This window comes from Hyperoodon ampullatus (genome assembly GCF_949752795.1).
Source record: "Hyperoodon ampullatus genome assembly, chromosome: 17".
Classification (NCBI taxonomy): domain Eukaryota; kingdom Metazoa; phylum Chordata; class Mammalia; order Artiodactyla; family Ziphiidae; genus Hyperoodon; species Hyperoodon ampullatus.
Genome location: NC_136930.1, coordinates 14,895,413 through 14,923,105, shown reverse-complemented (window position 1 = coordinate 14,923,105; position 27,693 = coordinate 14,895,413). Strand labels below are relative to the sequence as shown.

General features: G+C 35.9%; 1 protein-coding gene across 1 annotated transcript; it reads right to left on the bottom strand.

Moving 5' to 3' along the window:
* Positions 1 to 8,139: 8,139 nt before the first annotated feature.
* XKR9 (XK related 9) lies at positions 8,140 to 26,785 on the bottom strand (the record flags this gene model as incomplete). Its single annotated transcript, XM_079722334.1, has 3 exons — positions 8,140 to 8,768; positions 14,975 to 15,195; positions 26,514 to 26,785. 3 exons carry the CDS (start codon positions 26,783 to 26,785, stop codon positions 8,140 to 8,142), a joined length of 1,122 nt encoding a protein of 373 aa, XP_079578460.1.
* Between the last annotated feature and the right edge of the window lie 908 nt (positions 26,786 to 27,693).

Genomic DNA, 27,693 nt, shown 5'->3' with positions numbered 1-27,693 from the left:
CTGAAGTTCTTTTTGAGGTGATGAAAATGTTCTAAAATTGACTGTGGTAATGGTTGAACATGTCTGTAAATATACTAAAAAACACTGAATTGTACACTTTAAGTAGGTGAGTTGTATGTGACATATCTCAATAAAGCTGTTAAAAAAAAAAAAAGAACAGACTACCACAGTAATTTTCCCACAATTTTTAAAAAAGTGCTTTTTATCCATAGACCACCAAAACACACAAATCACTCTCTGGAGTGGTGATCAATCAATTAAGAAACAGGTATTTACTACGCCTTATCCTACCACCGTGCTGAATACACAGACAGTGCTCAGAAGTACAAACTGCTGGATTGATTAATTGCTCCAAAGAGGAATAAGATGACTTTCCTAGTAGTCTATGGAATGAGATATATTCACTTTTCCAGGGGTTCACAAAAAGTAACAGTACTTTGTTGCTATTGGAAACTCCTGAAAACTCTATGCAAAGTCCTCCAAGGGGGCACAGAAATACAATCCCCGATCTATACAAGCTTATAGTCTAGTTAGCAAGCATACTGTTAGACACATAACAAAAACTATAAGTAAAACTAATGTTTAATCTTAAAGCAACCATAACTAAGAGGTTCTGTGGTCCAGAAAAATAAGAGAAATAATACTTACCAACAAATAGTTAATGAAATCCTACCATTCATTAAGTGCATGCACACATCTACACCCCTCACACACATATTCATGCATACTTCCAAAGGCCAGAAAATGATTTGCAATTTAAGCTTCATCCTGATTTCAGTACTAACTAGTTGTATTTACCAGTCCCTGTAGATTATATTTTCTACATATCAGGAACAATACTTACCACACAAGAAAAAGCTAATGAAAAACTAAGATGTTACATGCAAAAAAATTTAACTTCTTTGCCATATAATTCCAAACTTTTTATATGAGTATTACTATTTTATATGTGTGGAAGCAATTTTACAAAGGTATAATAATGGCATCAAAACCAAGTTCAAAATATACTGCATGCTGGTGGAAGTATGTCAAAAATAGAAAATTTCAGAGATAGTTACAATCTATAAAATACTATCATATATAGTATCTCACTGATTTTTCACAGCATCCCAGAGAGATAGTTGTATTATATAATTCTCGTTCTACATATATAGAGACTGAGACTTAGAGAGATTAAGTCATCAAGGTCATCCAGGTAATAATGTCAAGGCACGGAATCAAACTCAGGTCTTTGGGCTTTCAAAGCAAAGAGGAAAAAGAAAACATAACAACACCGTGCAAACTACATCTTTTGATTTTTCTCTAGTCCTTTTGTACCATCAAACAATGTATCTAGGAGAAAAGAATTACAAATTCCCTATACTCTGTGAATCTTTATGTTCTGTGAATTGAGGTTAGTGTATACTAGGTTTAATATTTTTTAAAAAGTACTTAGGTCTCATTTTCACACAATAAAAAGTGCATGTCTTAAAACAATGAATACCACTTAAGTATAGAATTATCTCCATAACAAACTAAACCTATTATCAAAATGTAGTCTCTTTGGGAAACCACAAATTGTTCATGTTAACCCCCCAAACTACTAGGTATATATGCAAATACCCACTTGGAAAAGTCCAACTTTTAATTTATTGTGATCACAAAACAGGCATCAGCCAGCGTTAGAACTGCATTATACTTCTATGACCCCCACAATCATAAAGACAAGCTTTGATTTATATTACAGTTGAGAATGAGCCTCAAGATATTGTACAGGAAATTAATGTTTGGCTTCGGTTTTCTTATGGCTTGTGCCAATACTGTAACTGATAGCATAAACCAGGGAACCTATTAAGCTGCACATCCAATTTGTCTGTGGTTCCATTGCCCTCTAGTGGCTATTTTAGAACTAGTTATTAACAGTGATATATAACTGTTGCCTTCAAAAGTCAGCAACAGTTCTCAAAGCCAGACGGGCTGATCAGCAGCATTAGCAACATCCAGGAACTTCTTAGACATAACAAAGTTCAAGCCCCACCTAAGACCTACTGAAAAGAAGCTCGGTGGGTGGTGTACAGTAACCTGTTTTAATGGCCCCTCCATGTGATTCTGATGCACACTAACATTTGAGAACCACTAGTCTAAGGGAAGCATTCTATTTGTATTTGAAGTAAATGTGAAAGTATATAGGTGCATGTAATGGTTAATTTTATGGGTTAACTTGACTGGGCTGAGGGATGCCCAGATAGATGGTAAAACATTGCTCCTGGGAGTGTCTGTCAGGGTGTTTCTTGAAGAGATCAGCATTTGATTTGGTGAACTGAGTAAAGCAAATGCCTTGCCCAGTGTGCGTGGGTGTCATCCAATCTGTTGAGGGCCTAAATAGAACGAAAAGTCAGAAGAAGGGCAAATTCGCTCTCTCTGCTCAAACTACAACATCTATCTTCGCTTGTCCTCAGACATTGGTGCTCCTGGTTCTCAAGCTTTTGGAGTCAGATCATTATTTACATCATTAGCCCCATGATTCTTAGGCCTTCAGACTTGGACAGAATTACACCACAGGTTTTCATGGTTCTCCAGCTTGCAGATAGCAGATGGTGGGGCTTTTCAGCCTCCATAACCACGTGAGCTACTTCTTATAATAAATCCCCTCTTACAGGTATCCATATATATCCTATTGGTTCTGTTTCTCTGGAGAACCCTGACTAGGACAGTGCCCCTGACTAGGACAGTGCATATGAGTGCTCTTTTATGAGACTATTGCTCATAATTATTCCTATGCTTTTTCTAAATTTTCAAAGGCCCTTCATATGTGCAGAATAATCTAGAAAAAGCTGACACTTAGTTGGCGGGGGATTTAAAAGTGCTATAAATCTATGACTGAATGATATAGAAAATAGGATAAAATGAATAAAGGTAAATTAATTCGATATTAAAAGTTCATTTTAAGAGCTTGCTAACTAGCCAAAACATCTGATCAGGATCCACCCATTTGTTTCTTTGATATAAAATCAATGGAGGGGGGGCTTCCCTGGTGGCGCAGTGGTTGAGAGTCCGCCTGCCGATGCGGGGGACGCGGGTTCGTGCCCCGGTCCGGGAGGATCCCACATGCCGCGGAGCGGCTGGGCCCGTGAGCCATGGCCGCTGACTGTGCGTCCGGAGCCTGTGCTCCGCGACAGGAGAGGCCACAACAGTGAGGGGCCCGCGTACCGCCAAAAATAAATAAATAAAATAAAATAAAATAAAAAATCAATGGAGGGCTTCCCTTGTGGCGCAGTGGTTGAGAGTCCGCCTGCCGATGCAGGGGACGTGGGTTCATGCCCCGGTCTGGGAGGATCCCATATGGCGCGGAGCGGCTGGGCCCGTGAGCCATGGCCGCTGAGCCTGTGCATCCGGAGCCTGTGCTCCGCAACGGGAGAGGCCACAACAGTGAGAGGCCCACGTACCACAAAAAAAAAAAAATCAATGGAAAAATGTTTGTTGAATGGAATGAATATTCAATCCAGGTTTGGATGGGGCATTTAATATTCAGACTCTTTAGTAGATGTATATTATTTTCTACCCATTTTTCCATTACATGAATTGCTACTTCCCATTACATATATTGTTAGTTGAATTATTCAAACTATCAGTGACACAACCTCAGCCCCATGTTGAACTAAGGCCAAAAGATATTGGGGCCAGACTTTTAAAAAATTGTTTTGTGGGCAAATAAGTAATTTAATAATAGTTTTAAAATCATGTTTAATTTAGTACAGCTCTAGGCTGCTGATGGTCAGTTCATCTATTTATCAAATAAAGAACAGAATGAAAGTAAACTAGACAACGTCAAAAGTATGAGATTTGATCTGTGTGAACTTTGGTGAGTTACTTAAATTCTTTGAGGCTTGCATTTCCCAGCTAAAGGGTAGTGATAATAATAATAACTATATTGCCCAGTTTTTTTGTGAGGGTCAAATAAGTAAGGATATGAGAGGATTAAATGTTAAATAAAAGGAATTTACACATCATTTTAAGCAAATATCACAGAAATAATACAAACATTACACAAAGATTGCTGAAAATGTTACTGATTAATAAAAAAGATGGGTATAACTCCCACTGTTTAAACTCTCTCACAAACAACCACTGTAAACTCTGGAAAAAATATGAAAAAAACTACCTGAAAACACTTGACAGCAGAAAAGCAGGCAGACATTGGAAAGCAGTCAACACTGGGGAGAAGGAATGGCACTGAGTGAAGATAGACCCCAGTCAGTACACTGCGTACACAAACCCAGATAGAAAAGCTGCAGTCTTAATGGTTTAAAGTCCCAGAGAACAGAGTATGGAGTGACCACATTAACTGAAAAGTGATGGTGAAAATCCTAGAAAGGAGACAGCTAACACAGAGACAGCCTCATTCCATATATTAACTCTTCCCCAATCTCTGACTGACTCTGAATTATATATACATGAGGAGTAGGCTCCAAGTAGTACACTGAAGGTTAAACAAATAAAGGTTGTTTAGAGTTCAGAGTTTAAAGTTCAAGTTAAATGCCTGCTAAAAAAAAAAAAATACTCCTCTAGAAAACAAAAAATCAAGAGGATTTAAAGTACATCACTCATAGTATCCAGGACACAATTCAAAATTAGTGGACATATGAGGGAACAGGAAAATGTAACCCATACTCAAGAGAAAAGGTGATTAATGGAGACCAATCCTGAGATTACCCAGATATTGGAATCAACACACGGGGATTTTAAGCACCTATTATAAGTATTATCAAAGATATAAAGGAAAACATGCTCTTAATGAGGAAAAATATAAAATCTTAGCAGAGAAATAGAAGCCATAAAAAAGAACCAAATGAAAATTCTAGAACATAAAAATATCTGAATTTTTTTAAAAAAATTCATTGGATGAGCTTAACAGATTAAATGAATGAATGAAAAAGTCAGTGAACTTGAAGACAAATCTAATATGAAGGACGGAGAAAATAAACTGGAAAAAAATGAACAGAGCCTTCGGGGTCTATGGGATAATATCAGTAGGTCTACCACGTGTTAGTTAAGTCCAAGAAGAGAGATAAAGTGATAGAAAGAATATGTGAAGAATACCAGAAACTTTAAATATGGCAAAATGTACAGCTTCAAGAATCTCAGAGAACCCCAAGTAGGATAAATACAAGCTATACCCATAAACATAGTAGTGAAACTACTGCAAACCAAAAACTAAAGGTAAAATCTCAAAACAGCCAGAGAAAAATAACAAATTACATATCGAGCAACAATGATTTGAATTATTACTAACTTCTCAACAAAAACAATGGATACTAGAAATTAGTTGAATTATCTTTAAAATGCTTAAAGGAAAAGGGGCTTCCCTGGTGGCACAGTGGTTAAGAATCCACCTGCCAATGCAGGGGACACAGGTTTGAGCCCTGGTCCGGGAAGATCCCACACGCTGTGGAGCAACTAATCCCGTGTGCCACAATTACTGAGCCTGCGCTCTAGAGCCCACGAGCCACAACTACTGAGCCTGCGTGCCACAACTACTGAAGCCTGTGTGCCTAGAGCCCGTGCTCCACAACAAGAGAAGCCACTGCAATGAGAAGTCCGCACAGCACAACAAAGAGTAGCCCCCGCTCACTGCAACCAGAGAAAGCCTGTGTGCAGCAACAAAGACCCAACACAGCCAAAAATAAATAAAATAAATAAATGTATTTTTAAAAATGCTTAAATGAAAAAAATACTGTCAACCCAGAACCCTATATCCAGCAAAAATAATCCTGTAAGAATGAAGGAGAAATAAAGACATGTTCAGATAAAGGAAAAAGAAAAAAGAATTCATCATCAACAAACCTAAACAGAAACTGCTAAAAGAATTTCTCGTGGCTGAAGGGAAATAACACATGGACATCTAAATCTTTAGGAAGGAATAAAGAGCACTTTCATTTTATGACTCAAAGTCTTTTGGTCTTTTATGACTCAAAGGTTCTGACTCAAGTGCTGCTAAATGAGCCTAACTTTTCCCATCTTCACTCTCTCAAATATGCATGTATACATACACACTAAAACATGCAGAGGGAGAAATACAGTAAGTGGGGTTCACACATACAAAGATCATGTGCCCAAAGTAAACTCTAGATTCTCTAGCTCCTGCAAGAATAAATGGTTCTTCCACATTGCCTAACTTTCTCAAAGAGTAGTGCAGGGGACATCTGATTGAGTTTTATATACTCTATGTAGGTATATAAATATAACCACTTCTGTTATTCAGTATTTATTTGTTTCATTTACTATAAAATCAAAATTGCAAACAGTAAACATTCAGAAAGTCAGTTTCTATAAATGCTCAGTACGTAACCTTCTCAAGGAACGTATCTCTACTCTACACTTGTTTTGTATCCACAACAGTACCTAACAGAATCCTAGGCACAGAGTTAATGCTTAACATACTTATTATTTTCTAATAGCTTTGGTAGTTGAACCCTCCTTCCCAAAAGCTATACAGCAATTTTATATTAAGTTACAAGACTAAATATAGAAACGGACATTTTTTTATCTTGGTGATAGAGAAGGCTATTGTTTGGGGACTCACTCATTAAGAGCTGACCCAAGGAAAAGAAAGGGTAAAGAACTGAAAAAGAAAGGATAATTTGATGGAAAATGTGCCATTATTTCCAGGAGTTCAACTTAACCCAACTGTCTTACGTATTACCCCTAGGACCAAAATTTAGTTCTTACTAGAAGGAATAATGCAGAAAACTATTTAAATATGATTTGGTTACTTCAAGTGGTTTCCCCATTTTTTAGTCAAGTTTTTGGGTGTTTTGTTGTTGAGTTGTAGTTATTTCTATATTCTGGATATTAACCCCTTATCAAATATAGACATTTCCCCAAGGAAGATACACAAATGGCTAACAGGTATATGAAAAGTTGCTCAACATCATTAATAATTAGAGAAATGCAATTCAAAACTACAATGAGGTATCACCTCATACCCATTAGGATAGCCACTATTGCCACACAAAAAAAAAAATACAACAACAGAAAATAAGTGATGGTGAGATGTGGAGAAATTGTCATCTTTGTGCACTGTTAGTGGGATTGTAAAATGGTGCAGGCATTATACTAAAACTGTATGGATATTCCTCAAAGGATTAAAAATAGGAAAACCATATGATCCACCAATCCCACTTCTGGGTATATATCCCAAAGAGTTGAATGCAGGTTGTTGGAGAAACATTTGCAAATCCATGTTCATTATAGCATTATTCACAAAAGCCAAGAGGTGGAAGCAACCCAATGATGGATAAATAAAGAAAATGTGGCATATATATACACAATGGAATATTATCCATCCTTTAAAAAGAAGGAAATCCTGTCACATGCTACAACATAGATGACCTGTGAGGACATTATGCTAGGTGAAATAAGCCAGTCACAAAAAGACTGTATGATTAAACTTATATGCAGTATCTACAGTAGCCAACTTTATAGAAATAGAAAATAGAGTTGGGGTTGCCAGAGGCTGGAGAAAGAAAGGAATGGGGAATTGTTCAATGGGAACAGAGTCTCAGTTTTGCAAGATAAAAATGTTAATAGAGCAGCACAATGAAGTGAATATAGTTAACACTTCCAAACTGTATACTTAAAAATGGTTAAGATGGGTTAAAACGGTCAATTTTGTTTTTTCTTCTTCTTCCCTCCTTTCCCTTTTCCTCTACTCAACCTGTCCCCAACTCAAAATATATTCACTGAATCAAGAAAATAGAGGAAAGAAGAATGAGTATCCTGCTCTTCTCTTCCTTTTATTTCCCCACTACGAGTACATCAGTTTTAACTCAGAAACAATGAGGGAAAAGTTGGAGGGAAGTTCAATTCCAGCCTTCTAATTATGGGAATGAGACCATTTCTTTCAGTTCAGGCTCAAGATGGCAACTCTACCAGGCCATAGGCAAATATATCTAAGTACCCAAGATCTTCAAAACCAAGTGAGAAATTAACTTAGATAGTAAAAACATTATTATACTCTCTAACAGTCATAATTAATGTACTAGAACTGCCCTCAAATTAAAGAAGGCAAAAATAAGACATAACACACATATATACAAACTTTTTCTTTACTAACCAATGAAACAAAAAATAAGAAAACATATCTCTTAAGTGAATAACTTATTCCATTAGGAAATACTTCAATCTACAATCTCTTTGAACTGGTTTTCCATCAACTTCATCCAGTTTTGTTTCTTCACTTCTGTTTGGGTGCAAAGTCCCGTAATAAACAATAAGAAAAATAATTCCAAGGAGAAGAGTAAGAGCTATAGTGATGCTGACAGGTATAAAATAGTCTGAATTAAAAATAGAGAGTGGGTAAAACCAGAACACAATCAATATCCCCAATGTGGCCAATACCCTTACAATATAATAACAAGACATTGGACATTTGGTATTCTGTCCCTTAATATTAAAAAATGTAAACACAAGAATGAATCCAACAACAATCCTGTATATGAATTCCATACTTATGGAGGCACAAAAATCAGTTTGTTCTTTAAATGCCCACAATATACCTAAAAACCAAAGAAATAACAACAGGAGTAAAGCAATCTTAATATTTAAGAATAAAAGAAGCACAACACTTAACATCCAAGATAATAATGTAAACAACTTGTAAAAGAGATATACGAGTTTAGGACAGGGTCCATTAAGGAGGTTTTTATCAGGTAAGGATTTTCTTAAAGCTACTTGATAGTCAACAGTCGACCAAGAAATAGCACAGCAAGAGACCATGATGGCTGCATCTACAAAACAAAAAAATTTTTTAAGATATAGGAATAATAATAGCAATATTAAATTACTATATGCCATACATGCTTCATCTGTATATACACACCCATAAACACGTCAGGTACTTTATATACTCATCTCATTTAATCCTTTGAAATAGATATTAATATTCCTTTATTACATATGAGGGAATTAATGCTTAGAGAATATATATACATTTCTTGGCCCAAGTCACACAGCCAGCAAGTTTCAGAGAGATGAGATTTGAACTGAAATCTGCCTGATTCCAAAGTTGGTGTGCTTAAACACTACATTAGACTGCTTTATAAGATTGTGAATAAATTCACTGGACAAATTTTATTGAGCAACTGGTACAATGGAAACTGCATACTCTGGAGGTTCTCTAAGAGACTAGAGTTATAGTCCTAGCTTTTCCAGTCTTTTTGGCTTTGACCTTGGGCATATACCTAATTCACTAAGAAATGACATCACGAGAGAGAAGCGGGCACGAAGAAAGGGAGGGAGAGAGGTTAAACAGAAAATTTAACATAAGTATGAGGTATCAACAGCTCAATTTCCCATATCTTTAAGATGATGGATCAAATGAACAAACACGATCTAAAACTTACAAATTTCTGTAGGCTTGGCATCTTTATCCCATTTTTTTCCCCAACAAATAATAGAAAAGTAAGTTCATTACTACTTTGGAAAGGCATGTCATTAGCCCCACTCTCAAAGCTGGAGACTGAGATTAGCTCAAGATGGTAGAGTAGAAGGACGTGAACTCAAAGCTGGGGACTTATAAAACTGAAAGCAAAGATATTAGAGAATTAGAAGGAAATAATTTAGAGTAAAATAGAGAATGCTCATCATTCCCATTTAGCCTCACTGGAGGGCTATATATTAGGTTAGGAAGGCAGACTTAAGATAGATCCTCTAGTGAAGACGATTATAAATGTCTTGGTCCACTCTCCTGGTTTTAGCACATACCACTCTGAACTGCACAATTAGTTGGGCTTCTTTTCTTTCTTCTTTAATTCAAAAATATTTGAATTAAAACATCACTTTCCCCTAAATTTCCCTGTGATACCTTTTTTATAATTGGTTTTCATTTCTACCAAACCAGTACATATACATCGTTTTTAAAAGTTGGTAAGTGCTAAAGAACTTATAAGAAAATAGCAGTAGATGGCTCTCCCCCTTCTCACCTCTTAGCCATGACCCTCAGAAAAAATCACTGTCAACACTTCTACCTTTACTTCTGACATGTATTGCCGTATTTCTAAATAAAACACATACCGTGCTATTTCTTAATTTATCTACTTTAGACACTGATTATTAATTTCCTACATGGGAAGGGGAAATTTTTGCACATGCACACATATATACACACCCTCCTTCCATTTTCCTCTCCTTCCTTCTACCCAAAAGAGTAACATCACAATTTTTGGTAAAATCAATGTTCAGTGTTTACCTTATTATGACTACATAAGTACAGCCTCTTTGACTGCTCAGCCAAGCACTACATTCTGATATTTCCTTTCTTTTAAAACTTTTCATTGTTACTTACTTTGCTTAGCTTTTCATGACTCTTATCAGTATTTCTCAGCAAATTCTTCAAATTAATTAATTAAACTCCCCTATATACATCTATTAGGGTTTTTTTTTGTTTTTGGTTTTTTAAGAATATGATCCTTCTGCTCAAAGGTGGTTGCTGTCAAGGTTTGCTTCCTGTCTTCCCAGAACTTCCCTTCACCTCTCTTCAGTGCTGACTTCCTGTTTCCTGTTCCAATATTTCCTTCTTGCTTCGTTCTCATGGTTTGATCAAGCATTCTCCAGACATTCCTGAGAAAAGGTGTACCTAAGCTAAACTTTTGAGACCATGTACGTCTCAAAATGTCTTTATTCTACCCTCATGTTTGATACACAGTTTCAACAGAAATAGAATTCAAAGTTTAAAAATGTTTTCCATTGAAACTTTGAAGTCATTGACCTATTAAATTCTAATCTCATGTGTCATGGTTAAGAATTTCAAAGCCATTCAATTTCCCTATCCTTAAATGATCTTTATTTTCTCTCAAATCTTCTAGAATCTTATCTTCATCTTTGTGTCTCTGAAATGTTATAATGATGGGCTTGGTATGGGCCATTTTTATCAACCTTTCAATCTAGTAACCCACATCCTTCAGAGATATGCTGTTTTTATTCTTTGATGGCTTCCCTAGAAATCACAACATGCATATTAAACATATCAAAGTTTAAAGTTAATCAGTATTTTTACCTCACAAGTAGATTTAACATGAAGGTAGTGAAGCCTAAATTTCAGGGACCCACACTTGCCCAGACTCACTCCAAGCCTGGTAAAGCCCTGGCAATGTGTTCACTTTGTCATATATATTTTATAAAATTTGGAAAAATAAGGTATTTTCATTGCAGTTGCTAAAATTCCCTGTCTCCTACTTTTCCTCTCTCACATTTTCCCTAGGTGTATTGAAGCAAGCTGTGGTCATTTTGGGGATATGGCTAAAGGGAAATTGAGTTGAGAATAGTTTAGGTTTAGGGGGATATGTTTACAAGATTTGCTTGAATAATTATGATTCGTAAGTAACAGATCTAGGATTCTCAAGCAGTTTGCCTGATCTTAACACTTCACTATCTTGCTGTCAACAGGCTTTTGATTCCTTAATATTAAGGCATGATGGTCTATCCTCATCCAGTTGGCACTATTAGTTTGACATTATTTCCCATTTCCCACTTACCTACCTGTTTCCAATACATTTTTTCTGCTCATTTTGCTAATCTAATCTGTACATTACACTCTATCCAAACGGAATTCCTTGTCTTTGCCAAACCACGCCCTTGCTTATGCATTTCTCCAGATATGAAATGACCTTGCCCAATCACATCTATACAGATTCTTATTAATTTCTTCTGATTTGACATTATTGACACCAGTAAAGAAAACAAAAGACTCCCACTATTCACTAAAGGAGACATTGACAATAAACAAGTGTTGTCAATTCAAACAGTATTTAAAATTAGTTACTTCATCAAAAAAAAATCTTGATATACTCTGATCTTATACCACATTATTGAAGACACTGGTAGAGTTTTCCCCAAATGTGACAATCAAAAAATATACTTAAAATATTATCAATACTTTGTTAAGTTGAAACTTCTCTAAATTAAAAATAAACAAAAAACTAATTTCTATTAACTATGCTAGAAAAAAAGATTGAATTTTTCTTTTCTCTCTGTGGAAATTATATCATAAAATCATTAACAAATCAAAAGCCAATCAGAGTACACAGCCAAAAAAATTAGATAAAAGAGTATTAAAATAATAAAAATATATTACTTTTCTTTCTCTTGTGAAATTTGTGGTATTGGTCAGCTTTCTTCTCCCTGTAATTTACTGTTCTTTATTTTATTTAAAAAAAATGCTTACTTTCATGTCTTTTATGAATTGAACTGTATTCTTTCAAAATTCATACGTTAAAGCCCTAACACCCAATGTGACTATACTTTGAGACAGGGCCTTTAGGGAGATAATTAAGGTTAAGCAAGTTCGTAAAGGTGGAGCCCAAATCTAATAGGACTGGTATCCTTGTAAGAATAGAAAGAGATACCAGAGATCTTTCTCTCCATACACAGAGGAAAGACATGTGAGGACACAGCAAGAAGGTGGTCATCTGTAACCCAAAGAGAGTCCTCACCAGAAACCAACCCTACTGGCACCTTGATTTTGGATTTCCAGTCTCCAGTACTGTAAGAAAATATATTTCTGTTGATTAAGCTGCCCAGTCTATAGTATTCTGTTACGGCAGCCCAAGCAGACTAACATAATTCTATTTTCCTAATATTACATTCTTCTTTTCAAAAATAGGGTCTCTCTAATTGTTTTTGTTTTATACCTCAAAAAACCGCAGATCCACTTTTGCTTTACCTTTCTCCTAAACTATACAAAGAATTTAAAACAGTTTAACTCCATCCATCTTCCACCTGACTTGCATGCTACTGCTTGTCTTCATCCTATCTTTTTCTTAGCCATATAGTATTATTTTTGTTTATGCAGTCAAGTTTCATTTAGAGGTAGGTAACTTCACTTTTACCCTGAGGAGGGTGACTTTTGGAGTGCCAGTTTTATGGATTAGGATTTTCTACCAGATGTCCCTTCCTTGTGAAGACCCTGAGTTTTCTCTCTAGTCCTCCACACCCTGGGAAGCCATCAAAACTGAATCTGCTTGTTTATAAGGTTCAGTAAAAACCCTCAGGGTATAAAGCCTTCACAGTCCTACTCAATCCTGCTGCATTCCCACTTTCATGCATATTTTGGCCTGTTGTATCAGATTGTTTTAAGCTTTTATGAAGACTTTTGAAAATACTTAACCAACTGTTTTAGATAATTTCAGGGGGAGAGTTGATTCAAATAATCTAGCCTTTTAGTGGTGGTGGAACTGATTTGAATAACCCAAGTTTTCTATCTGTTTTCCATCTTCTAAATATTTGTTGACATTTCTAATCTGCTATTCTACTCTGCATTCTCTTTGTCCTTATGGGTTTATACTGTTTTTCCTTGTTACTCTCCTCTTTAGCATGATTTCAGAAGGAACAAAGATAAAAGAATTTGTTCAGTCTTCTGAAGTAGTTCTATATATAAACTGATTTTTACATTTTGAATTATTCTTCCTGATTATCAAAACAATACATGGTTGCTGTAGAAAATTTGGAAGTTCAGAAAAGTCTAAGGAAGATGAAATAGATAAAATCATTCACAATTCCACCACACAGAAGCAGCCACAGTTAACATCAGCAGATCGACCGTAATACAGGTTGTAAGCTCTATATGCTGAACTTTAGCTTCAGGGACTAATTAATCCCAACCCACAAATTCTTTGCATCAGAAGGAAAAAGAGGTCTCATACACAGTAGGTTCATTTCAGTGGTGCACTAACAATCAAAGTAAAGGTAAAAATATTAGAAGGGACTACAATCTAGAGGTTTATGGGAAACTGGGAACAAGAAGACTGTTTGGGGAAATGAAGTGTTCTCACAGGTGAGTCTAGCATAGAGGGAACTCCAGGGGAAAGGACAATCTGCTACTCTGAGGTGAATCCAAGTCTGCATGGAATCCTAGTCTCTAATGAAAACTGGGACTATTTTTAGCAAATAAATAGTTTTTTTAACATCTCAAATTAAACACCTATTAAAAGATTTTCTTAATGGAAATACCAAATTGTCCTCTAAAAATGTACATTTAACCCTAATGAGGATATATGCTATAAAAGAGCAACACATCGGCCAATTTGCAAAACTTTCATTAGTTTTGTAGCACTTGCACTTTCACCCAATGATTGTGATTCTGGGAATTTACCCTATGGCTAAACTTCACACATGCAAAAGAATACATACATAAGACTATTCACTGCAGTTTTTTTGCAATAGTAAAATATTAGAAACAACCTAAATTAACATAAAGAAGGAGCCTGTTAAATAATTCATGATACATCCATAATTTGTAATACTATGCAGATAAGAAAAATAAATGAGGGTGCTCTACCTGTACTGATATGTTTAGATCTCCAAAATATGTTAAGTGCAAAAAACAAAGATGGTTTTTGTTACCATTTCTATAAAAAGAAAAAGAGAGAGAGAGAAGGAAAGAGAAAGATAGGCTTAAAAATTTTTTTTTCTGAAAGAATCATCAAAAAGCTGACAATAATAGTTTGCTTTACTACTGAATGTAAAATAGTTGGCTGGTGGGAAGCAGCAGCGTAGCACAGGGAGATCGGCTGGGTGCTTTGCGATGACCTACGGGGGTGGGATAGGGAGGATGGGAGGGAGGCTCAAGAGGGAGGGGATATGGGGACATGTGTATGCATATGACTGATTCGCTTTGTTGTGCAACAGAAACTAACACAGTGTTGTGAAGCAACTATACTCCAATAAAGATCTATTAAGAAAATCAAAATAAATAAAATGTTCAAAAAAAATAGTTTGTTTTCTGGGCAGAGAAGGGAAGGGAGAGGAAGACAGTATACCTTTATATACCTTTATATACCTCAAAGTACCTTTGAACCATGTACTTCTTTTCCAAAAAAAATAAATAATTCTAAAAAGAAAAACAATAAAAATAATTCTAAAACCTGCCAAAGAGTTACACAGTTGACATAAAATACCAGTGGCATCCATCTAACACAGCCTATTAAGAAAGACCTACACTGAGTGAAGTTTCCTTGACCATGTTCCAGAAGGATGTAGAGCTGAAGAGCAAGTTGTGGGCAGCCTTCCAGGTAGGTCTCAAATAGCCTGAGCATGCTCAAATCTGTCACCCTATCTATAACTTCTTTATGAGGATCGATTTGTTCTTCCACGAAGTTATCCGTTTTGCTGGTGTACTTGAAAGCCACATGATAACCCTTTTTCAAGGCAAACCAATACCTGTAAAGTAAACATGAAGGTTTATCTTCAGTAATAGATTCTTTATAACATGTGTGTTAATTTACATAATAATTTTGAAAAAAAAAGCAACATGTGTTTAAGAATAGAATTTTCCCACAAACTTTCTCTACTACAAATTTCTCTCAACTTCGTAAATGTTTCATGGTAGCTTTATCCAGGTTCAAGACGTGACAATTTTTATTGCATGTCTGATGTGCCAGTGTGTGCTAGCACTGTGAAGCATACATGATCTTCTTTCATCTTCACAGTTATTATGAGAGATGAGGAGGTATTATTCCCAAATCACAGATAGGAAAAGTCAGACTGAGAACAGTAGAGTGATTTGCTGAAAGTTATGCAGAGAGTAAGGGGCAGACCTAGAGTCCAAACCTATATCTTATCATTCCTAGTCTTAACCACTATTTTCTGAAAGACAATCTGCAATTTCCACTTCATGCAATTTATCTTAACTAAAAGATAAATACATGCCCTTATGATAATGTCAAGGTTGAAGATGAGATTGAATCTTCTTTCAATTTAATCTAGCAAATAATTACTGTTGACCCTTGAACACATGGAGTTAGGGATGCCAACCCTCTGTGCAGTCAAAAAATCCACGCATAATTGATAGCTGGCCCTTTGTATACTCAGTTCCACATCCGTGGATTCAACCAACCTCAGATCGTGTAGTACTGTGGTCTTTACTACTGAAAAAAATCTGCATATAAGTGGACCCACACAGCTCAAACCCATGTTGTTCAAGGGTCAACTGTACTCCATAATCTACAAGGTGCTAGGCTCTGTGACCATTACCACCCTGGAAAACATAAAATTTCAAAGACTCCTAAAACATCCTTGCTCAGGCTCTTCTTTACAAAGAATTTTTTAATGAACATGACTTATCATCATCCAAGTAAAATTAATAACAAAAATAACTGAAACACTTATTTCAAAAATATCTGAGGCTAGCAATAAGACAACCAGGATTCTAGCCCAAAGCTTAACAAAACTCTTTATCTACACCTCAGTTTCCCCATATATAAAATGAGGGCAGTGATGTATATCCTGTTTCAACTTGCTCCTTCTGTCAATGTTTCCCATTTCAGTAAATGGCACTAACGTGCACCATGTTGCTCAGACCAAAAATGTGGGAATAATTTCCAACTTCTTTCTTTTTCTCATACCCTATAAAAATTCCTCAGCGGGTTCTGTTGGTTCTTAGCTCTAACTTCAAATATATCCAGATCTAAACACATCTTATCACTCACCACTGCCTCCATCCTAGTTTCAGCAGCCAACACCTCTGGCCTGGATTACTTTGATAGCCTCATAACTGGTCTCTCTGATTCTACTCCTGCTTCCTATACATCCTCTTCTCTACACAGCATCTAAATTGAACCTGTTAACCATAATTTAGATGTTATCCCTCCACTCGAAATGTTCCAATGATTTCCATCATACTTAGAATAAAACACAAAGTCTTTACCCCATCTTACAAGGCCCTCCATAATGTGCCTTTCCCTCTCATTTCTCCCACGATTTCAGTGTACTTTTCTTACTGTTTTTCCCAAGTTAAAGGCCTTTGTCTTTGCTACTCCCTCTTCCTGGAACTCTCCTAAACCCCAGAGATTTTGCAAGTTTACTCCTTAACTTCATTCAGGTCTCTATTCAAGTACCAGTTCCTCACAGAGGTCTTTCCAGATCACACCATCCGTCGCATTCTATCTCTTTATCCTACATCATTTTCTTTATCATCACTTGACACATTATTTTTGCTTATCTGTACCTTCTCACAAGAATGAAATCTGCATGAAAGCAGGGACTTTGTTTTGTTCACTGCTATATCCTGAGAAACTAAAATAGTACCTGGTACATAGCTGCTCTCAGAAAATATTTACTGAATGAATGAATAAATGAGAGCTCATGATAATCTTTCCATAAAGATAAAGAGACAGTAGATGTGAAAGGACTTTGAAAAGTTGAAAGTAAAACACAAATATAAGATATTCTTATTTTAAACAAGATGTATACATACATGGATATGCAAAGATTCTTCACCTAGCAAATAAAAGTATTTTTTTACCATCACAGTTTTAGAATAACATGGTCCATTATATTCAATGTGGACTAGATGCCAGGGTAGAATGTCTACAAAAATGATGAAGACATGACCTCTACTTTCAATGACCTTACAACCTAATCGGAAGGTCAAGCCTATAAACTGCTAGCTGCAATACAAGGCAGAAGAAATAACCACTCAACAGAAATGTAAATACTATGTTGTAAAAGTATAGGGAAAAAAATGATTAACACTGTCTAGGATTTATAGGTGAGATTTATAAGTGAATTTATGTTTGAGTCTTTTCTGGGTATTTGGCACAACAGGGAGTTCCTGTATGTATATTATGTAAGACTAATATGTAATACAGTATGTTCTTAAAGGTATCTATCCTTTTAAAGCAGGAGGATAGATACTGCTAATTGAAAAACTTGAAAAATTCACAAACATTAACAAGTACATACCTAGAACAAAATCAGTACAGACAGCATAGAGTGGGAAAGCCAGCAGAGTACAGTGATAAGTGTACAGACTCTAAAAAAGCCAGGATGCCTGGATTCAAATCCTTGCTCCATCACTTCCTAGTGATGCCTCAGTTTCCTCATCTGAAAACGGGGGTAATCATCATATCTACCTCATTGGGTTGATATGAGGATTAAAGGAGTTAATACATGTAAAATGCTTAGACCAGTAACTGGCACGTGTTAAGTGGTATATCAGTGCCTGTTAAACAAACAACAACAACAAAAAAAAGATGGAGCTGTTTACAGAGGTGCACATTAATATTTCCAGTGACTTTAGAGAGGAATATTTTCCTCTCTTAATTTGCAATTAATAGCAAACCTATACAAAGTTCTGCTTATCTGAGGATAATTTCATGAGAAGGGGAGTATGAATATAATTTTTTAATCAATAGGATATTGTTTCAGTTTTATGGGAGAAATGATGAAGAGGCCAAAGAAAAAGACACAGAAGGAGCTTTCTTAGCATATTTTATCACAATGTATTCTTTTATTTGAGATAAAGAGGAAACAGCTTCCAGTAATGATGGATTCCCTTGTATCAAGCTCACCTTCCTACTGATGACAATGATAAATTACAGACAAAATATTAAAGAAAACAAGGCACTAAAGAGCAACCAAAAGTAGGAAGAAGGATGAGGGCACTTAACCCTTGAAGGAAGGGAACCACACTGCATGAGATGCATTTATCTGGCTTTTCCTCTACCAGCATCCCACAGTCCAAATGGCAAAAAGTAGATACAGCTCAAGCAGAAAGTCGAATTATTACTGGCTCAAAGAGTGAGAGGACTAAGGTTGAATCTGCCAGAGTGGTTAGAAATTAAGAGTGATCCTAGAAAAGAGGGAGCCACAGAGTAAAAAAACTCCCAAATCTGCATATACCCTCCTTAAATCCTTGGCCAACCCCTTACTATGTATATCTAGGGTGAGGTTCCAAGGAACTGAGGAAAAATGGCAAGAATGAGCAGAGATTTTGGCAGCTGTCTACCACAGGGAAGAGTTTGGAGTTTAAGTTCCACCAAACTGGAGGGGCTTGGTAAATACTTCAAGCATCCCCTTGAAACGCCAAAAGGGTGATGCTTTAGGAGTAAAGACCATACTTCACGTCTGTAAGACTTCCCCTAGGACTAAGGACAAAAGCAAAATAGACCTTCCCTAGCAAAGCCTAAACCAAGCCTCTGTATCACGTCAGGGTAATTTGCCAATAATTTAACTATCTGCTTTCTCTTCAGTGGAAGATAACAGAAACCAGAGTCTCTACAAGGTATCAATCACAATGTCCACTACACAATAAAAAATTAAATGATATGCAAATTAAGAGGAAAATGTAACTTATGCTAAAGAGCATAATCAGTTCATAGAAACATATCAGTTAATAGGAACATACCCACAGATGACCCAGATATTGAAATTAGCAAACAAAACACAGAGAGAAAAAAATTAGGGAAAAAAATTAACAGAACCTCAATAACAAAAGTGTAATTGAAGTCCCAAAAGAAACAGAGAGAGAATGGGGCAGGAAAAAAAAAAAACTTGACAACATACTGACGAAAAATATTTTCCAAATTTGATCAAAAACAACAACATAAAGCTCAACGAACCCAAACAGAAAAAATAAAACAAAACAATATGTAGGCCCAGAAGACAACTATATCAATAATTACAGTAATATATGAAATGTAAATGGATTAAACGTTTCAATAAAAGATTGTCAAACTGGATAAAAAAATCAAGATTCAACTCTATATGATTTGGAAGAGACTCTCTTTAAACATAAAGACACGGATAGTTTGAGGGACTTCCCTGGTGGCGCAGTAGTTAAGAACCCGCCTGACAATGCAAGGGCCACAGGTTCAAGGCCTGGTAGGGGAAGATCCCACATGCCGCGGAGCAACAAAGCCCATGTGCCACAACTACTGAGACTACACTTTAGAGCCCACAAGCTGCAACTACTGAGCCCACATGCCACAACTACTGAAGCCCACGCACCTACAGCCCATGCTCCACAACAAAGACAAGCCACAGCAATGAGGAGCCCATGCACGCAACAAAGAGTAGCCCCCGCTCACCGCAACTAGAGAAAGCCTGCGCACAGCAATGAAGACCCAACGCAGCCAAAAATAAATAATAAAATTAAATTAAAAAAAAAAGACACAATAGTTTGAAAGGAAATCACAAAAAAATAGTTAGTATGGCTATATTAGTATCCCAGACAAAATAGATTTCAAATCAAGAAGTATTAACACAGATAAAGAGAGTCATGTCATAATGATATAAGAATCAATTTTTCAAGAAGACATCTGAATGTACCTAATAATAGAGTTTGAAGATACACGAAGCAAAAATTGTCAAAGTACAAGGAGAAAAAGATAAGTCCACAATATTAGAGTGTTTTAACACTCATCTCTCAGTAATTGAAAAAGGTAGGCCAAAAGAAAAAAAATCAGTAAGAATATAGCAGATTTTAATAACATTATCAACATATTGCCCTAATTTATACATTTATAGAACACTACACTTAACAACAGCAATTTACAAATTCTTTTCAAATGCACATGGAATATTCACCAAGTTAGACTATATGTTGGGCCATAAAACAAGTCAATAAATGTAAAAAGACTATAATCACACAAATTATGTTGTCTGATCAAAACAATATTTAATGAGAAATCAACAACAATAAGATACCTAGGAAAATCCTCAAATATTTAGAGATTTAAGTAAAGGGCCCAGATCCTCAAGTTTCATAAATATTGCACCCTAGGAAATTTGAACATTACCAGATGACCTCTCTCTGAAGTATTTTAAATAGAAGAATAGGTAAGAAAAAATGTTCAACTATTTAATGCCCATTTAAGAAACTCCATAAAGAAGGGCCTAGGGACCTGCGGAAGGAAGGAGACTCATCTCCATTGTACTTTCTTTCACATGATTTGAACTTTTTCTACCAGTTATTTTAAAAGAGCAAAAATAACTTCCATATTTTAAACAATACAAATGCCTTTCATATACCCATCAAAGGAAAAGTCTCCTTTGGCAAGGAGAAAGGTTTTATCACAAATAGTACATAAAATGGAAATACAGAAGTGTCATCTAATTTATATTCTGGAAAATGAAATGTTCTACTCCACAGACCCCTGAGCAATGAGAACATACTTAGTAGCAACAGGCACTTACACCTAATAAATAATTCATGTTGACATTCCTTGTCTTTCATCTACCAACACAAACTCAATTTATCTATTCTGTAGGGAAATGAATCTGTAGTTCAGTAAATCTCACGTTTTTCCTTACTTAGTTTAGACAGACCCTTGGATAATTTGCCCATTTTTATGAACTTATGTTTTAAATTAATTATGTTTTAATTTTTGCTTATTTCTCACTATTCATCTCAGTATTCTGCCACTTCCTGCACTAAGAAAATACAAAGAAAAAGAAAAACAAAAGGAGGGAAGTGTCTGTTTATCAAGTATCTGTTTATCACTAATAGCAAACCTAATTCAATTTTTCCTTTTCTTTTTTTGTTTGAATAGGCAAAATATTCAAATAATTCAAAAAAATTTTTTTAAGTTATTCACTGAGAAAACTCCATGCCACTCCTATGACCTAACTACCCAGTTTTCACCCTCCCCTATGACCATAAGAATTCACGGTTACTACTTTCATGTGTACCCTTCTAGAGTTTCTTTATGCATATACAAGCAAGCATAAGTATATATGCTTTTTCACCACTTTGTTTTACACAGACTGTAGCATATCATATCTGCTGTCTGCACCTTGTCTTTTCACTTAAAAGTACATATTGGAGATCTTTCCATTTCAGTACATAAAGTACTTTATCATTCTTTGTAATAGCTATGTAGTGTGCCATTGCATAGGTATACCATAAACTCTACCAACAGACATTTCAATTGTTTCTAATATTTTGCTGTTACGAAGAATACTACAATTGAAAAGCTGTGCATATGTCATTTTACATGTCTGCAAGTACGATAAATTCCCAGAAGAGGAACCTCTGGCCTAAAGGTATGTGCATTTGAAATATGGTCAAACTGCCCTCCACAGGGATGGTGGGCAATCCATACTCCCATAACCAATCCATACTCCCATCAACAAAGTATGAGACTACCTGTTTTCCCATGCCTTACCAAGAGAGTGTATTATCATTTGGATTTTTGCCAGTCTGGTAGGTGAAGAATATCTCAGCGAAGTTTTAATTGGCAATTTTTAAATTATGAACAAGGTTTAGCATCTTTCAGACAACTTAAGAGCCATTTGCATTTCCTCTCCTCTGAACTATCCTCACTGTTTTCCCATGTTTCAATTGGGTGGATGACCTTTTTCTTTTTGACTTCAGAAGCTCTTTTTTTTTTTTTTTTTTTTTTGCGGTACACGGGCCTCTCACTGTTGTGGCCTCTCCCGTTGCAGAGCACAGGCTCCGGACGCGCAGGCTCAGCGGCCATGGCCCACGGGCCCAGCCGCTCCGCGGCACGTGGGATCCTCCCGGACCGGGGCACGAACCCGTGTCCCCTGCATCGGCAGGCGGACTCTCAACCACTGCGCCACCAGGGAAGCCCCAGAAGCTCTTTAAATACTAAAAGACTAGCCCTTTTTCTATTCAAAATTGCAAATATTTTCTCCTGTTAAAGCTGTTTTCCTTTCTGCTTTGCTTTTGTTTGTTTGGGAGATTTTTGCTTTTGTTTATTGGCATGCTTTTTTTTTTTTTTGCGGTACACGGGCCTCTCACTGTTGTGGCCTCTCCCGTTGCAGAGCACAGGCTCCGGACGTGCAGGCTCAGCGGCCATGGCTCACGGGCCCAGCCGCTCCGCGGCACGTGGGATCTTCCCGGACCGGGGCACGAACCCGTGTCCCCTGCATCGGCAGGCGGACTCTCAACCAATGCGCCACCAGGGAAGCCCATATTGGCATGTATTTTTTATTTTCAAATCTATAATTTTTATAGCTTAGGGATTTTAAGTTATGGTTAGAAAGGATTTCCCCATTTCAAGGCTATAAAGGAATTTTCCCATGTTTTCTTATAATATAAATATTTTTACATTAAATATTTGATTCATTTGAAATTTATCCTGGTGTCTGGTATTTTACCTAGATGTATAATCCATAACATGCAATCTGAAATTATCCCAACTCTAAAGTGAATCAAAACCATTACTGTTCTTATGCTGCATATACTGGCTATTGCTTCCTCTTACTTCCATTCTGGTCAATTTCTACAATCTGTGGTCTGTCCATTTGCATGGCAAACAGGGGAAAAAACTATTTTCTTGTCCTTGTGGTTTGGGATTTAGTGTTGGGGGTTGGGGGAGGTGCCTAGTGCTACTCCAGAAACAAAACTCTGCCAGTTTATCCTTTCAGATTTTCTTCTGGTTAGGAGAAGTTAGAGCACATGTTCTGTCATATCAAAGACTGGGAAGCTGAAGACATAAACTACAACGTTTTAAAACTCTCCCAATACTGTACTCATCTCTATGTTTCTATCAATATACTTCTAAAGATTTCACCTTCACCACAGAACAGGCTAAACTCTTTTCAAGATCACGTGCCATGTTAGAGCATGGGCTAACCCTGAACTTTGTGTGAAGGTCCAGTTATAATTCACATATTTTTTTTCCCGATGGCTACCTAGTTGTCCCCACATCCCTAACTACTAAGCAAAGAAATCAGTAAGAATGAAGAATCTCTGTATGTACAAGGGAACTCCCATAAGACTATCAGCTGACTTTTCCATAGAAATTTTGCAGGCCAGAGGGAGTGGCACCATACAGTCAAAGTGATGAAAGGAAAAAACCTACAAGCAAGAATACTCTACCCAGCAAGGATATCATTCAGATTTGAAGGAGAAATATAAAGTTTTACAGACAAGCAAAAGCTAAAAGAGTTCAGAACCACTAAACCAGCTTTACAAGAAACGTTAAAGGAACTTCTCTAAGGAAAAGAGACCACAACTAGAAATATGAAAATTACGAAAGGAAAAATCTCATTGGTAAAGGCAAATATACAGTAAAGGTAGTAGATCAACCACTCATAAAGCTAGTAGGAAGGTTAAAAGATAGAAGTAGTAAAATCATCTATATTCACAATAAGTAGTTAAGGGATACACAAAACAGAAGGATGTAAAATATGATGTCAAAACAGTAAACATGGGTGGTAGGAAGCAAAAATGCATGGTTGTTAGAAAGTGTTTGAACTTAAACCATCATCACCTTAAAATAATCACATATCAGTATAATGATCAGATTGTTATACATGAACCTCATGGTAATAACTAACCAAATATCTATAATAGATACAAACACAAAAGAAGAGAAAGAAACCCAAACATAACACTAAAGATAGTCATCAAATCACAAGGGAAGAGAGCAAAAGAAGAAGAAAGAAGCCAAAAAGAACTACAAAACAACCCCAAAACAGTTAACAAAATGGCAATAAGACATATCTAACAATAATTACTTTAAATGTAAATGGACTGAATGCTCCAGTCAAAAGACATAGAGTGGCTGAAAGGACACAAAAACAAGACCTGTATATATGCTGCCTACACGAGACTCACTTCAGATCTAAAGACATACAGACTGAAAGAGAGAGTATAGGAAAAGGTATTCCATGCAAATGTAAATCATAAGAAAGCTGGGGTAGCAATACTTATATCAGACAAGATAGACTTTAAAACAAAGACTGTAACAAGAGACAAAAAAGGACTTACATAATGATAGGGGATCAATCAAAGAAGAAGATATAACAATATGGGTATACATATGTACCCAACATAGGAGCACCTAAATACATAAAGCAAATATTAACAAACATAAAGAGAGAAATTGACAGTAACACAGCAATAGTAGGAGACTTTAACAACCCACTTACATCGGTGGAGAGACATAAGATCCAGACAGAAAATGAGTAAGGAAGCACTGGGCTTAAATGACATTAAACCTGATGGACTTAACAGATTATATATAGAACATGCCATCCAAAAGCAGCAAGATATACATTCTTTTCAAGTGCACATGGAACATTCTCCAGGATAGATCACATGACAAGCCATAAAACAAGTCTCAATAAATTTAAGAATATTGAAATTATATCAAGCATCTGTTTTGACCACAATGGCATGAGACTAGAAATCAACTACGAGAAAAGAATGCAAAAAACAAAAACAATGTGCGACTAAACAATCAATGGATCACTGACAAAATCAAAGAGGAACAAAAAATACCTGGAGACAAATGAACATGAAAACACAATGATACTCAATCTGTGGAACACAGCAAAAGCAGTTCTATGAGGGAAGTTTATAGTGATACAAGCTTACCTAAGGAAACAAGAAAAATCTCAGATCAACAATCTAACATGTAACAGTCATTTTAGATACAGCAAGAAGGTCTACCTTAAATTTGTTTGGAGTCCCAGAAGGAAAAGAGACAGAAATATGGTAAAGAAAATGTTAGAAAAGATAATGGCTGAGAATTGTGCAGAATTCATGGAAGATAATAATCTATAGTATCAAGAGAACCAGCAAATCCCCAGCAGGAGAAATAAAAGTAAATATATACCTGGATATATCATAAACTTTAGAAACCCAAAGATAAAGAGAAAAATCATAAGAGCAGCCAGAGGGAAAAAAAGAAGACAAAATACTTTTAAAGAGCAACAGTAAGATTGACATTTAACTCTTCAATAGTGACAATGGAAACAAAAAGATGAGAGAATATAATATACAGAGAGAAAATAACTACTCATCTAGAATTCTACTGCCACTAAAATCTTTCTCAGGAAAGATGGCTACTAAAATGGCCCAACTTCAAAACCTAACTGTAGCAAAATAGTACGTTATCCTCTTAATATGTCTTTTTTTTTTAAACACCAGTGTTTAAACTTTTATTTCACACCATGCAAGGTCAATTATAACACATTAAAAAGTGACAACAGCTATAAGCTGCAATTTTACATTTATACATTGTAAATGTCCATTTTCAAAAGCTGAATTACCACGTTGCCATAACAGCTAGGCTTTAATTCAACTGTTTATACAGATAAAATTTACTATGAAAAACAGTGATTTTATATCTGTCTTTAATTCTTCTCTTTACCTTTAATATATATATTGCTTTGAACAGAATTAAATCCCTTAAGATAATGAAGAAAAGGTCATGTGAAATTAGGTATATGGAGAATCACAGAATTCTCAGGGCTTATTTAGATTCTATTTTCTTTAACCAGAAAACAGGCTTTAAACAACATGATTCTTAAGGTTGTGTTTAGTTCTGTGGATGATTCTGTACCAAGCTAACCACATGGTTACTGCGTTATTGCAGTAAAAATTTCACTTCATTAAATCAATGGTACAAGTAACTTAAAAAATTAAGTGCTCTATCAGAGTTGCAAGTGAAAGGTTATATTTACATAATCAGTCTTAAAATATAAAATAGATGAGAAAAGATTCGCAAGACATAGAAATGAGTCCTTTTCCTTCTCATAAAAAAGTGATAACATATTAGAAAAAGTAACTCAATTAGGTAAGTTAAAACATTATGTTAATGAACCTGGAAAATTCTGACAGTTCAATGACTCACACAAGCACTGCTAGTGAGAAGCAAGTAACCCTTGTGCTACATGCAAATAGGGAACCTTTGTACATTTGACTACCCAGATACACAAAGGTAGCTTCTGTCTGAAAAAAAGAATAATAGTGTTAATGATCAAAAGTATATGCTCACCTTGTAAAAACTCCTCCTTGCAAGCAATGAAGTAGAAGTAAACAATGCTGACTTTCTTGGCCTGATTCCTTTAAATCGTCCTTGAACCAAGAATAACTAAAACACTGGACCACAAGTGTTCCAAAGAGCAGAAAGCTCACTGTTAAAATACCGAAAACATACTGTCCCTCATAGAAAAACCTGACAGACACCCAGATATCCACAATTAAATCAGTTACATAGATTATAAAGCCAAGAACCGACATCATAAAATTTAACTTAGTATATTTCATTATGAATCACTATATCTCTTGGTTATCTACCTCCTTCTCTCATACAAAAAGAAAAAAAAAGAACAAATATTAGTGCATCCTTTCGTGTAGCAATGAATTTTAATTTCTACTCCCTAAATCTATTTAAAAGAAAGAATAAATATTATGAAATTGGAACACTAAAACCAAAGTGACTAATTTTAACTTTCTTTTCTAAACCTCTAATCCAGTTGTTACAAGGCTTTATTCAATCTTCTGTCTCACAGTGTTCTTCATTACAGCTGACAACACCTAAAATGAAACATCATAAAAGATTCTAAAAATCTTGAGTATAGTATTAAAAACCCTAGGCCATGACTTTAGCAAAGCCCTACTTTTTCTAAAAATAATATATTACCACTAAATATACTTTTTATAATATATACCTTTGGGAAAGTAAAGTGTCAGAGATATACTTAATAGTTGACAACTTCCTCTCAGACTACTTAACTTTTAAAACACATAACTTGCTCACAAAGACATTTACCACAGGACCATTTATAGTGGCAAAAAACTGGAAATCATCTAAATGTGTCAACAAAAGGAATTAATAAATAATGGTAGAGTCATAAAATGGAATATTACAAAGCTACTAAAAATATATTTAACAAAGGTACAGTAGCTGTGAAAATTCTTAATATGCTTTTTTTAAAGCATTTTTAAATTTATTTATTTAGTTAGTTAGTTTTGGCCGCGTTGGGTCTTCGTTGCTGCATGCGAGCTTTCTCTAGTTGCAGCGAGCGAGGGCTACTCTTCGTTGCAGTGCGCGGGCTTCTCATTGCAGTGGCTTCTCTTGTTGTGGAGCACGGGCTCTAGGCACATGGGCTTCAGTAGTTGTGGCACGCGGGCTCAGTAGTTGTGGCGTGCGGGCTCTAGGGCACAGGCTCAGT